Source organism: Acipenser ruthenus, chromosome 16 (genome assembly GCF_902713425.1).
Source record: "Acipenser ruthenus chromosome 16, fAciRut3.2 maternal haplotype, whole genome shotgun sequence".
Taxonomy (NCBI): domain Eukaryota; kingdom Metazoa; phylum Chordata; class Actinopteri; order Acipenseriformes; family Acipenseridae; genus Acipenser; species Acipenser ruthenus.
Genome location: NC_081204.1, coordinates 29,029,380 through 29,044,562, shown reverse-complemented (window position 1 = coordinate 29,044,562; position 15,183 = coordinate 29,029,380). Strand labels below are relative to the sequence as shown.

Sequence of the window (15,183 nt, the reverse complement as noted above, 5' to 3'; positions counted from 1 at the left end):
GATGCGATCAGAAAGCCAGAGGCAGTGTAAACTGCGCCTGCTACTGACAGGACTGTTCTTTTTTATTTTAAGCATTTTTGTGTTCCTGTTTTTACAAGGGTTTAATTAAGTAGCAGCCAAAATTGTTTATGCCAGACTTGTTAGACACTGCCACAATGTTTGATTGTTATTGTCAATACGTTGTATGACGACTGTTACCCCATCATGTGCAGGTATCACAAAGAGTTACTGTAAATGAGATACTGTTTTAGCAGACAAACTTCATTAAGTAAACATTTATTTGAATGCTTTTGGAATTAAAAATTGAAATGCAAAACTGTGTTGCATTTTTCTTTGTGAACGTGCCAATTGAAAAGTGGCAAAATAATGCAGACCTGATGATTCGGGCTCCCTGCTAAGAAATTAATAATAATAATAATAATAATAATAATAATAATAATAATAATAATAATAATAATAATAGAAACGTGGCATTAGATTGTGTTTTGCTCATACATTTTGGATACACCAGCTGCAACAGGATGCTATTTCTTTTTATACACATTGTGTAATGATGTTTTGCACTGATCCTCTTTTCTAATCATTTCTATTACACCTCCAGTTAGTGGGGATCAATACCAGAGTAACTGCTTTCTTATAAAGGTGATATTGTTTTCTTCTTTTTCCCATTACATGTGCTGTAATTGGTTTTAATTATGCACATAGTTTTTATACCTTGTGTGTGGGAGTAGACTTTCATACATATTTTCTCATCACTGCTGCTTCCCTGAAGTCATCTCAACACTCTATACAATGTAATTCCAAAGATTCCCTAATGTAAATCTAAAGAAGTATTACAATATAATGTTTTCAAGGCTTTACAAGGCCACCTGTCCAGAGTACTGTAGCAGGATTAGCTAATGCCTCCCTTAACTGTGCAGGTATGGAGTCAAATTCAACCTAAAACTAATCTCATCACATTCAGCTGGTGTTAATCTTTGTCCTTGGCACTGACCATGACAAGATTAATTCTGTCTCTGACTTTCAACTTGTTGTGTGCGAGGCAACCAGTAAGCAACCGAGAAACAGAAAGACTGGGAGTGCAGGGTGAAAGAATGGACAGTAGGAGCAAGTGGGTGTCCAAGAGAGACAGAAAGAGAGAGAGAATAGAGAGAGAGAAGAGAGAGAGGGGGGAGAAAACAACACAGAGGAGAAAAAGAGAAACAAGTGAGTAAAGTGTGTAAAGGGAACAGAGTTGGATGGCCAGACAATTCATTCTCAGGGTTAGACGGAAGTCAGCCATCTAGAAAGGGGGCGGAGCTACAGTACACTAAATCATCGACCCGGAATGGAAACAATGTGGCAGCCGCGGATTAGAGGAGCTTTTGCATTCGTTAACCAAGGCGTCATGATTGACGGTACAAAAGGGGATATAGCGAAGTGATCTGTTTCTTTGTATGGTTAATGCTGTACCGGAAGGAAAACCTGTATAGTTTGTTTTTGTCGTGTCTAATTATAGTTATTTGATGGCTAACACGATCCGGAGCTGTCGCCAAAGGCCAGCACTTACCCGGACAACACTGCACTATTGTTCACAATTAACTGTATTTGTACTGCGAGCACTGTAGCACTCACTGTGGACTTGTGATCGTGTTTGTGTTACGTGTGGGTGTTAAAGATCGGGACTATTATTTCAGGACCAACCCGTGGATTAAAATGGAGCAATACATGCCACTGTATTGCCTGTTGTCATTATAATTTACTGTCTTTTGTCATCAGACCACTGCAGCACTCCTGCACCTGCACACTGTTAACCACTTTGCCACAGGGGTGTTTGGATGTGTCTGAATCATGGGTAGTGAGGGACAATGCAAAATAAACTGTACAAGTTTTTCCTGACAGTTCTTAATGAGATGCATGAATTGGGAGTATGTTTATTAGAAGGACCAAGAGAGAGGGAGAGAAAGGGTACATGAGGATACCAAGCTGTAATGGAGAAAAGTTAGAAAAGAAAGATTTGTTGAAGAATGATGTCAGCACAGGTGACGTATAAAAAGGCTTCTTTAGAGCTCTTTGTTAGACCAGAGGAAGAAATTAAGGCTTCTCTGTAAATACACAAGTTACGAAATCAGTAATTATGCGCATTTATGCCTTTGTCGTATTGCATGCTGATATTGAAGTTTAATAAAGCATTAGTATTAAACTGACTAATTGTTGTGTTGAGCGAATCATTCTGGTTTAATCCACAAAGATAGTCACACCAGTGAGCAGTTAACACTAGAAACGAGGCAGAGCGTGTGAGTTACAGTGTTTGAAATTGTTTTAGTTCTACTTTTCTTTTTTTGAGTGTTATAAAGCAGAGTTACCCACAGGGGGAGACAAAAAGCCTCTTGCCATAACTGATGTTAATTTTCATACAAACCTAAAATATAAAACATTTTGTTATTCTTATTTGTTTGTTTGTGTATATTTTCTGCAAATTACTACAGTATTATTACAGGCACAAATGAGTCTTCAGTTGTTCTAGTTGTGCCACATATTTTGTGCTGTGGTAAATATGATCCTTTATTGAAATAATATTAAAGCAAGAGCAAAAGCAACATATACTACATCTTCTGATTAAGGGTGTTCAGTAATGATATCAGATAAAGCTACTACAATGCATGTGTAGTACCGCAGTTGTTTTTTTTATATATATTAACCATACATTGGAGACATTAAAGAACAGTTGGTATGGTATCAGTTATCATAATTTATGTATTTTTCTTGTTAGATTGTGTTTGTATAATTTTCTGTTTCAGGCATCACATCCTTTTTAAAACGTTATAAAAGTTTAAAGCACCCTTGTGTGACCTTAGAATTATACATGTGAATAAGTGAATCTTTATCAACAGGAATAATGCATTAGATAAGATAAATCTAATATGCCTTTCCAATAGTGATAAGTAATAAGCATCAAGTCAAAATAAAATCAAGCAATCTTTATAAAGATTAACTACCAGCTTTAAGGAGGATCGATATATATTTCTATATATATTTTCAGATGTATAACTCCATGCAGCCAGCTGCTTGGGGATTTGAGCTTCAAAATTAATTCCAGTGCTGACATGGCATTCTTAAAAGGCATGCTCGATGTACCCAGGCAAAATACTCTTGTAATTGGTACGATTTATATAAATGGGCAACAGCTGACTAAGCCTTTTGGCAATCAGATCTGACAGGCTTAACATGTGTAAAAATATTCTCCAGTATATTAAACATGTGTCAGCTGACCAAGATTGTTATTTTCACTGTAAATGTCTTTAGTCAATTTATACTCAGAGGAAAGCAAAGTGGGATACAGGCCTGCATGGCGTCTTCTATAAAGACGTTTGATTTAGAAAACTAAAATTATATTGTGCTCTGCAACTAGAAAATCACACTGCTAGGGCCAAGCAGTCTGTTATTACCAGCGAGTTTTGTGTTGTGTGCCCTGCCGGATGTCAGCTCCAGGATCAAAAGCAATTAGAAATTTATTGTGTTGCTGTCTGGGAAATGAATACTGCTTTTCTTCAAGATGATGACTGAATTTCTCAGTTAATTCTTTTAAGAACTTATTTAGTGTCTCTGTACAGGACCTGCAGTGGTGCTATTAAACAGTAAGTAGTTATATACAGCTATGGCCAAAAGTTTAGCATCACCTAGAATTTTAGGATTGAGACATCATAAAAATAAATAAATAAATGACACCCATATAAACATAATTTAGATCTTTTTTTTAACATCCTGTAGTCAAAGAAACTACAAAAAGATGATGGCAAAAGTCTACCGGAAGCCATACTGTAGAACAGTATTTCATGTTCGATTTTTCAATTTTTGTGAAGTTCTCATAAAGTATGGAAAGTATAAAGCGGTATGTAATTTAATATGTTAACGTAACATTATTCAGCAGGTTTCATTCGACTTTATGAAGAAAAATTCTACAGGGTGATGCAAAATGTTTGGCCATAGCTGTCTATATATAAAACATAGGCCAGATCAGCCAAATGGTGTTTCCAGAGGTACAGCTAGTAAACAGGTTACTTTTGTGTTGCTGGCGATACACATCTGAATGACTGAATGATTGCAAACATCATAAAAGGGTTAGGGAAGAATTTAATTAATGTCTATTTTTTAAGTTTCTTTTTGTTTTAGCCCATTTATTTTCATTTCTTTTGATTGTTTTCCCTGTGTTGGATATTAATGCAGAGCCAGAACACAAATTGTTTATTCGGATTTCGTAACAGTTTTTTTTTTTCAAGCATCCACAATTTTTTTTTTCTCTTAATCCTGAACTACTACGAATAAACAGACTCTTGCCTCAAGACTGAGGGGAGAAAAAAAAAACGCAGCTCAAAGTATTGAGTCCATCCCATTATTTAAACTACTTTGATAGTGTGCCATTTTCACACAATGATGGCGTTTATATTTTTAAAATGTTTTGGGGAAATCAATTGACATCACAAAGCATTGTACACAGGAGATAATATAACATGAGAAGAGTTCCGTCCATATCATGGGGTCGGCATTATTGCACATGGACCTCAATGCTTGTGGAAATAAGGTAAAAGCTTTCCTGTTTCTATACATAATGCACTTCTGTGTGAATGGCGTCAATTTTTGATGAAAGGTTTTTTTCTTCATTCTAAAGTGGTAATTTACATGCTCGCTTGAAACTGAGGTAAGATGAAATAGTGGGGAAAAGGTTTATTTTCATTGCCCACAGTAGGACATCAATATGTGGAATTTAAGTTATGCAGTTTCTAGAATTGTAACCATAGGTTATCGTGACTCCTTATTTCCATGAGTATAATGTATAGTTTTCTATATACTTAATGAAAAACTGACAAAAATTGAAATATGTGACATTTTGAAATATAACATGACATACTCTACTACTATTATGGCTTCCGGTAGACTTTTGCAATATCATTCTGTAGCTTATTTGATTACATGATGTTAAATACAAAATCTAAATTAAGTTAATATAGTTTATTTTTTAATTTGTTTAGATCTTTCAAAACGATTATATTCTTCAAAGTCTTTTTTCCATGCCAGCAAAGCATTATTGTGGTAAAAAAAATCCATCCTGTAACCTTGTGAATTTAGTACATTTAATGTCTTAGGAGGAAGTTATAATATAAAGGAATCACTTGTTTTCTATCTGATTCACGCCTAACTGTGTTCAGTGCTATGTGTGTGTCAAGTGTTCAGCAATGTGTGGGTCTGTGGAGTTCGAGAGGCAAATATATTGTAGTTTAGCTTTGCAGGTGGAACGTTGTGATCGGCATACAAAAAGCAATCTTCTCCACACATGCACATTCCGAAGACACAATGCAACACATATCCATTTACAAAACAGACATAGAACTGCCTTTACTTGAGACCTTTGTAAAATAGAATAAACAAACAGAAATAACAAACCCCCAATGTTATACCGGATTCAATATTCAGAGCAAGGTCAATAATACTTGGGCAGCACACATTGGGACCAGCCTCGGTTGATCTTTAAGTCCGATTGGGTAACACATTTGCATTATAATCACAATTTCATTGGTTCAATCATGAGTTCTTTAATAGCAAGCAGCTAAATGCCCCTGCCCATTACAAGCTTCCCCCCATATCACAATGTGTGAACGTTCTTCAAGGAGCATTGCTCAGATGCCAACCTATGTTTTGTGGCTGTATAAATATTCACTAAATGTTAATGGAAATGCATTGAAAGGTCACAATATTCCATTACATGATTTCAGGAAGAAGAGACCATAGTAATATTCCACTACATGATTTCAGGAAGAAGAGACCATAGCAATTTTGCTATGGTCTCTTCTTTCAGGAAGAAGAGACCATAGCAAAACCGCACAGGTCTGCAAGCATGAGAAATTAAAAAGTTTCAGAACTTACAAACATCATTCAAAAAGAGAGCGAGGGGGGCAAAGAAAATGGCAGGAGGTTTAATATTTACCTTAGCTTCATATTTTACTCATCGTTTTTATTTGTGTGTGTGTGTGTGTGTGATATCATGATGGAAGCTGAAACAGTTGCATCTTTTCAGTACATACAGGGCATGGGTTTTTTTCTGTATTAGTTTTTAGCAAGGATCATGGATTTATTAAAAAAATAATAATAATAATAATAACACGGTTACTGAACTTTAGTGGCATTCATTTCTTCCCATTCCATTTCGTAAATCAGATTTTATTGCTTATTTTCAACAAACCTCTTTAAGAGTTCTACTCCCGTCCCACCTCCCTCCCTTCCTCTATACTGGGCTCCAGATTACCTGAAGAATGAAGTTTAAAAGTTACTCTGTCCAACAGAGGCAGAGCAGTTTCTCTGGAACAGTAAGCAAGAGCCTGACAGAGCAGCCAGCCCAGCACTCAGCATGGACACTAACTGTCAATCCAACAGCCAGCAGACTCTCTGGAAAGATGTGAGTTTTCTTGTTATTCATCTGAATAGATTTTGCTAAAGTAGAAAGTGTGCTTGAAAAAACCTGGGATGTGGCAAATTGGCAGTTGAAATAAAAAAAAAGAAGAAAATAGATGAATTTGCATTGTGTGTAAATATTTATACTGTATATATTTTTCAAGATGTGTTGGGAAAAGTTTTGTTTTTTCACAGAATGAATGACAATTATTTTGAAAAAATGGAAATAAGTCTAGCTAAGTTTTATATACTGTATATATACATATACATTATATATATAATGTATATGTATATATACCGTGTATATATGTTTGTATTTAATCCCTTTTTACTGTAATTTTACATTTTACATTGTTTTTTTTTCTACCAGTATTTAGCATATGAACAGATAGACAGATAGCTCTGGGAAGGTAATTATCCCCTTTGAAGGACACCTTCCACCCATATGGTTTCTGCAGTAACATTAGTGGTTTGGTTTTTCACAGCGTGTATCATAAATACAATTTAGAGATACAAAACCTACACTGTTGTTTTGTGCGATTACAAACAGAAATCAACTCACAAAGAACTACAATATAGTTTGCTTCCTTTATAAAGCAGGTCTATTTCAATAAGATATGACAGAACATTATTGTCCATAGCTTATTCACAGAGGATAACTCACAAGACAACTGCTTAGTCATTCTAATGAGGCAGAGACAGTTTTGCATCTATTAAAGTGATCTTACCATCCTGTAATTTACAAAAGTGATTTTCTTGCAGACCTCAAAACAGCTGGATTCATATGTAGTTAATGAGTGCCTCAATAGAAATTCATGATTAATGAACAGTTCTGTATCTGCTTGTGTTAGCTTATTTGTTCCAAACTGAGATAGGGTTGAAAACTTCAGTCAGAGAATGACTGAGGACACAGATTGCACCGACAATTATTGTAATCCAGTTTTTACTTTTGAATCACCACAACCACCCCAATGATTTCAGTAGACGGCATTCATGATATGGTGGTTACTGATCAGCTCTCCCAAAGCTGCCATGGTCACTAATTGAGTGGAAGATTTCTAAGAAACATAGAGGGCTCTATTTAGAAGCACGTTGAAGGCAGACTTTCTGGAATGAAACACTTTTAACAGTAGAAACCCAACAACAATGGAGTGGTAAATAGGAGCAGTTCAATTATAGAAGATTCTTGGTAGTTTTATAAAGTTAAAAAGTATTTTATTCAACCTGCTTTTGCACTTGATTCAAAATGGGACGCAACTGTATTCATTGTTTGCATTTTACTGTGTTGTAATTGTGTGAATGCTCCCTATGCAAATATGGCTGATATGCGCCCTAGGACACTCAGGATGATGTATGGTTGCAATGAAGAAAGTTTATTTTAGATAAATATGAGTATTAATCATACAATTATACAAGTACATTGCGCCACTGCTAATTGTAAAACAAATATTTTCTTTGCACTAAACAGGATAAAATATAATGAGAGGTAACATTTATACCAGCAGGGAATGGTAATTAAATTACATTAACAAATAATGGTTATTACGTTAATGATTTTGAAACCAAATTTATTGCAATGCTGTTTTAAGTTTTAAAGTAAAATTTTAAAGCCCAGCACACACTTGCAACTTTCAGCTAGATGGGTCATGCTACAAAAGTCGAAAATAAAAGCCTTCTATGTTATTATTAGGCAACCTTTTTTTTTAATCCGGGGATTGTACTTGATGCACGATGCAATGGGATTTGAAATTTGATAAAATATTTTACTTAGTTAGCAGTTATTTTTTTTACAAATAAATACACTTGTTTCATAATAACCATCCTTGTACTGGCCTATACATTATATACAGCAACTCTAAAGCAACCAGAAAGCAATATCTTACCAAGTTTTAGGTAAATGTATCCAAACCCTATGGTTCTCTTTGCAGAGTTTCTGAAAATTTCTTCAAGAAATTGCATACGTAAAAAAGCTGAGCAACACAAATGGCCAATCATGCAAGAAACTAAGGGACAGGTTTTAACTCAAGTCATGTATTAACAATAATGAGGCGCAACCAGCTTTAAAGCGCTATCAACACCCTGAATTGCATTTAGAGCGGTTTGGTTCTAGTTTTATAAATGATCAGATACAGTATTTTTCTTCTGTCCAGAACTGGGTATAAACTAAAGACTGGAGTAAACGCTTTGAAAACCTGGCCCAAAGTCAAGTAGACAACCTTTTTCCCTCTTGCCTTCATCAAGCTAGAAAGGGTAGAAATGGAACTCGGTAGCGATATAATCTGTTATTTGGCAGTTGCAGTCATAATATAAATTCCTACTCATCAGAAAGTTGTCCCGCAGTCAAATTTCCAGAGGTTATTCAGATGGAATGCAGGGATAATCTCATTTGCCAGGATTTAGTAGGTGATTTCTCAACTTCTGAATTCCATCCAGCTCCTTTACGCTCAGCAACTTGACATTCCCCCTGTGTTTTATGAGCTGGGTGCCTCCCTCATTTAGAATTGCCAAAATTACTTGATGCCAGATGCTAGATTAACTCACAATGGCCTTCAATTCCTCAGAGGTATATGTTAAAAAAAGACCTTACTTTTGTTAGAGCCAATGTGTTGCCTGGTGTGCAAGTAAACACGTACTCTGCTGCTTTGCCCAAATTGAAACAGAACACAAAGAGAACACACACTCCAAAGGAGAGCCCACAAGTAAGTACAGTTACAACCCATAAACACTTCCTTTATGAGGTCTATCAGATAAATATAAACTTAACAGCATATAATATGCAGGCATTAAATGCACAGTTCCGTATGATATTCATATACAACCTATCCTACTCTCCAGACAACATTGGGACAGTAGGAGGGTAGGGCGTATCTCAAAGAGCTGGAGTATCGGTATTTAAAAAGGTTATAACCAATTGTGGGTTTTTAGGATGCTGATTGCGTGTTATTCTTGTTCTTAAAAGGTTGAAACTGCGAAGGAAAAGCAGAGTAGATACCGCAGGTTCCAGCTGGGGGCGCTGATCGGGGCTCTTGTGATTCTTTCCCTGGTTCTCAGTATATTCAGTGTGCGGCACTTCTGGATGCAGCGCACTGGCAAGGTAAGGGAACCAAGCTATCCACGCACGCCTGAACAACGTTACAGCAGCAGCCCCTGGCTCCCAGCAGTGTCTAAACTGTCCAATGCCATTACAATTACTGGTGCTTTCTCATTGGTACCTGTCTCAAAGATGTGCATGGACTGGCAACACTATATTAAATGTGGCTACCATAATCAAACATATTTCAGTTAGAGTTGCTTGAAATACCATCACATTAATCATTTAAGTAACATTTTATTTGATCACTATATATATATATTGTAATGAGTCCACCTCTCTCGGGTTCGTTGCCCCTTTAAAAACAGTGACCCAACACACAGAAATTGATTTTTCTTGCGCGGTTGCGCTATTTTAATAAACAAAAAAATAAACAAAATACAAAACAAACACCTAGCTTTGTACGAGCACTAACTAACACACAGGAACTCCCTGACTAACACGGGACAGCTAAGCTGTTTCCCCAGGTTTAACACAGCACTTACTTTAATTCAATGGCTACTCGGAGACAGCGCACCTCTCTGCCTCCTTCCACTCAGCAGCCTCGAGCAGACTGCCTACTCTCCTTTTACACCCCACACCTGGGTCTAATTCCCCAATAACGCCCAGGTGCGGATGATCATTAATAAAACAATTAAACAATTAAATTTAAACAATAAACCAAAAGTGCATTTTCACATGTTTCTTTTTCAGGAAGGTTTTAACCCCCTCCCTGCTGTCTCACTCAACCTGCTTCCTTACACAATATATATATATATATATATATATATATATATATATATATATGTGTGTGTGTGTGTGTGTGTATATATATATATGTGTATCTAGATAGATAGATAGATAGATAGATAGATAGATAGATAGATAGATACACAGTATATGGTATGTGATACAGTGCTGTACTTTCAATTTATATTACTAGCACACAGTGCTACCAGTGGCCTATTGTAAAGCGATCATGAAATCTTGATTTATTTTGTACTCCATGTGTATTTGTTTAACATTAACATGGATTTTTCCCCTTTCAAAAAATATGAGCACACTGCAGGACTAAACAGAATTGAGAACAATGCCATTAACTGTTAGCGAACACATTACTAATGCATAAACAATTACAACAGAATTGTTTAGGTTTATTTGCCAATCAACTGCCGAATATCACCCTAGACATTTTGAAGTGAAACGTGAATGGGGCCTGGGAGCCCATAGCTACTGTATTAAACACGCTGATATGGAATGTATCATTTATACCTTGTGGAAAGGGGGCAGTGAGAGTACTGAAGCTGTTTGATGCTTATATTTATAGAATACTCAAGTAGCTGCATTTGGTTACCAAGGGAATGCTTCCACGCAGCCAGCATTATTAAACATGAACTGAAGCTGGTAGTTATGAGGTGATGCGGCTCGATTATTTCATTTAAGCAACCCTTAAAGTCTACGGTTCACCCTCTCTGTGCAGTTTCAATGGATACTGTAAGCTCAGTGGCAGGAGTTATGGACTTTATTAACAAAACCAAGATGTGCTGTGCTTGCACTGACCCATGGCACATACATGTTGTCTGATTCAATTGGGATGCTGGTTTCATCCGGGACTGTAGTAACCGCATGGCTATAATCATACATTTAGTGATACAATTGCATGGTTTGGGGTGTAGTTGGATTTGCATTGTTGCTATGTAATTAATGAATGGATGTCTGTTCAGCAATTGGCTGAAACGACCTCTGGACTGTGTAATGCCTGTTCCCTGTCACTTGTGTTGCAGGCCCATGAAAGCACCAGAGCTCTTATCTGTCTATAGTATTCTGAAATTATATTCTGTTTTTTTTTAAAGGAGACACCTTTTCATTTTATTTTCAAGTAAAATAATTTATGGTCTCCAAAGTATGCATAATTTTCTCCTTTCATGCAATTGGGGTTAATTAAAGGCTGGCGCAAATTATTTGTTCATGAATGAGATTTTCTGAGATGTACGCTTCTGAACAAAATCTCAAAAACATCATTAAATTTGGATTGAAATTATAAAAAAAAAAAAAAAAGAACAAAAAAGCCAATTACCCCTATGCACAGTTCTGCCATCACATTTACAGCCAGCTCTGAAAAGGAACAGATATTGCCAGCAGGTTATGACAATGAACATCCAACAAATGCATAATACTTTAATAGATTAACTTGTGTGAAATTTTCAAAGCAATGCAACTCTAAAAGACCACATTTAAATCACGGTCTGCACTTATATTATGTGACTTGTTTGAAAATCCACATATATATATATATATACATATCAGTTCCAGTCTGTAACATCAGAGATTCAAATCTTGTTAACTCAGTAATGTACAGTGCTGTGATGAATGTGTATTAGTAAGTAACATTGCTATCTCAGTGGTACTGGTATTTCAAAATACCACTGTGGTACCATTTTACATAAGAAAGTAATATAAGAGAGGATTGATAAGAGAAACAAAGAGGGGGCGTTAAAGAAAGTGAAAGAGAAGGGGAGATTTAAAAGGGCTTTACAAGAATAATTTGAGGGGGATCACAACTGCATACAAATCCCAGTATTTGATGCAAATATTCACTATTGTTATTGTTGACTTACTTTATTTCCAGTGCATCATTTAATATAAATAGCCAAAATATATATAAAAAAATAAAAATAAGAAAACACTCCTATAATTTACTAAAGTATGTCTTGCAGTATACTATAGGAAACTATAGTGTTTTTAGATGGAAAGCTAATATCAGTTATCTTCAAAGGTTCAAGTAATGCCACTGGGTTTCTTTATGAATTAAAGCTTCTGTCAGAGTTTTCTTAGAGTTGGTACCAACTTAAGCACAGTCAAGAGACATCTCCAAGACAGTGAGACGAATGGGCTTTCCCAGGTGGCAAGGACAGATTTACTGTCGACAGTGAGGTCAGAGTATCAGCATTTAATTAAGCGTGCCTTGGGCACTGAAAAATAAACAATATCCTTTTAATCATTTTCCTCCACCCTTAAGATAAATAATTGACTTGACAGCAAGCGTGTTACTTATGTCTATTTAGTTAAATAAGCTTAATTAAGTTAGAAAGTCTTTTGCTGCTGCACCACAATATTCAGGGTAGTCCGCTGTCTCATTTATTATTTGATTTGCCAGGCCCTATTTTATTAGAAGTTTCTGAGCTGTAGCTTGTGGAGACTGTTGTCTTTGTTCCAAGTGATTTGTGCTAGCCATCAGTTAATTCCAGCTGTGAGTTTAATTCCACATGCATTTAAATATAAACTGGAACAAAAACCTGGATCTAGAAATTTAAAATTCTCTTGGACTATGTGATCTATGTCTTTCTTCTGTTGTCCTCCACTAATGTTAACTAAAATGCTAATTCTGGCCACATGTGTCCCATAAGAAAAGGTAAGCCGTGGTAAATGTATACATTTATGTGTAAAGTGCATGTTGTAAATATTACTAAATGGTAACTGCAGTGCACCTATGTATAGTTCATGTATTTGTATTGTGTGGTGTGTCCACATTTGTGTTGTTCTATTTAGGAAAATAAATGGCACACACTTTGCACTGAAAGAAAAGCTTTTGGAAATCTGGGTTTAACAGTAAAGTTCACTGACCAAGGCTCAGAGGATGCCTTTGTACTGGGAGGTATTGGGGTGCCCACAAGGACAAGGTGTTTTCTTTCTGTTAAACGTTGATTTAGATTGGCAGTAGTCCCTGCATTAATAATCTTACTGTGTTCCTCTGTAAATATTTTATGATTGAAGTGCTTATAATTTCCACTTTCATAAAGCTCTCTCATTCACATGTGATAAATTTAAATAAAGGGGCATAACACTAATAATTCTCTTCAGTCGACTAATAAACAGGTTTTCTGACTAGAACAATCCCTTCAGGCTTCAATAATCAATCACCCTGGGCTTGCAAGGCTTGTCCGACAGGAGACTTTCATTTTCAAAATCGGTCGCAGCGCATATCTGGAAATGCACATTGAAAAATCACTTTTGTAACACAAGCTTCCTTGACCTTATTAGTCGAGACTGATTAATGGAGAAAGTATGTAAGTCCCAGGGCTTGCTAGAGAGCCTATTTTCCAAGCATATTGACTTTCTGACCTGTATTTGCAACTGTTTCTGCTATTAGGGTTTGTATTTGAATTATCCTGTATGAATATTTTAAATAAATGGCTAAATGTTTTATGCAACATGTGAGAATGTAGGCCTTTTCTTTAATCTTAATGTCTTGTCTAAATGTGAAATGCTCTTGTTCTTGCCGTCATAATGCCTTCCGAACCCTCTTAAATTATTCTCCATCTGAAAGGTTTAACTCCTGCAAACTCATTTTAAGTCAATACATCAATGCTGCTGGAGGCTGTCTGACTCCCCCTCCCCTCACACAATAGCAGCAGGGTGGGTGAACTAGTTTCCTGTGTCTCGCTTTGGAAAGGCAATTTGTTCAGTGAATAGTATTTCAATATGACATGGGAGTCACTTGGGAACCCCATTTAATTATTAGAAAACATGTTCTTCCAGGACCTAAGGAAGGTAAAGAGTTTACCATCATTTGGTAAACTCTTTATCTTCCTGTGTGACTGTGATCTCGTGTATGGTTGCCACATAGGTCCCCACGCACTCCCTGAGAATTATTCCAATTCAATTTAACTAGTTTTGTCCATCAGTTAGTTATCTGTATATTAGGTCACAATTTCCTTTGTTCGTGTTGTTTTTATGTTTCAAAATGCTTGAGTTTTAATGCTGGCAGGACATTTTTCACTTCCTTTTATGAAATGGACCAAACTCAGCTAGAAGAAAATATTCCAAGCGCCAGTAGTCCAAGAAGAATTGACCACTGATGTACAAATACTAACTCAGATGATGCTTTAACATCCATCTGATAATAAGATGTGGCAATACTTTAGCATTACCAAAAGCATTATTCATATATCTGTATGTGCCTATAAGTTTTTCTTATTATTATTCAAGAAAAAAATCAATCGCAATTCCATCTTCACTTCCACCAGTACTGTTTGCCAGGATCTAAACATTTCACACCAGAACTGCTACAACAATGACAGCAGCTGTGCTTTCATTTTTATCCTTAGCACAAACTGTCTGGCACTTCTCTTTGGATCTTGCAACCTTGAATGAATCTGAAAATGACATACAGTGCCATTTGCAAGAGCGTTGATTAGATAGCGCTGCACAGATTATCTAAATGATGGAAAAGAACACCATGAATTCCATACCTGGATTTATGTCTGCGTGCAGTATTTTGTCAAGCCCAGTGGAAGTCAGCAGAATGGAATGAACAGTATAATGACCTGCTGTTTAACAGTTGAGGCAGCTTTGTGACTGTGCCTTAGTGTGAAACACTCTCCCTTCAGGGACATTTTGGATTCTGCCTGTGTACAGCAGACACCATCAACCGACAGCACAACATGCTGCTTCCGTGTGTGCATGTTTCTGAGTGGGAGTGGATGCTGTGTCAGTGGTGGTGTCATCTGATCCTTCAGATGAGTGGTTTCCATCTGCCTGCAGAACTGCCTCCCTGGCAAATCAGAACAGGAAGTTATGTTAATTTAAGTTTTGCACTGTAGATAATTGTTGACTTCTTAATATAAAAATGGATAGTATATTAACCCTTACAAAATGATCTAAATTGGGAATGCAAATGGTTCTGT

General features: G+C 36.3%; 1 protein-coding gene across 1 annotated transcript in view; it reads left to right on the top strand.

Annotated features, from left to right (window-relative positions):
* Positions 1-6,299: 6,299 nt before the first annotated feature.
* Positions 6,300-15,183, top strand: part of LOC117963357 (tenomodulin-like) — a 41,192-nt gene continuing 32,308 nt past the window's right edge. Inside the window, exons 1-2 of the mRNA XM_058989327.1 lie at positions 6,300-6,430; positions 9,386-9,520. Of these exons, the coding sequence (XP_058845310.1) occupies positions 6,383-6,430; positions 9,386-9,520 (183 nt within the window). The 5' untranslated portion in view covers positions 6,300-6,382. The remainder of the gene's footprint in view (positions 6,431-9,385; positions 9,521-15,183) is intronic.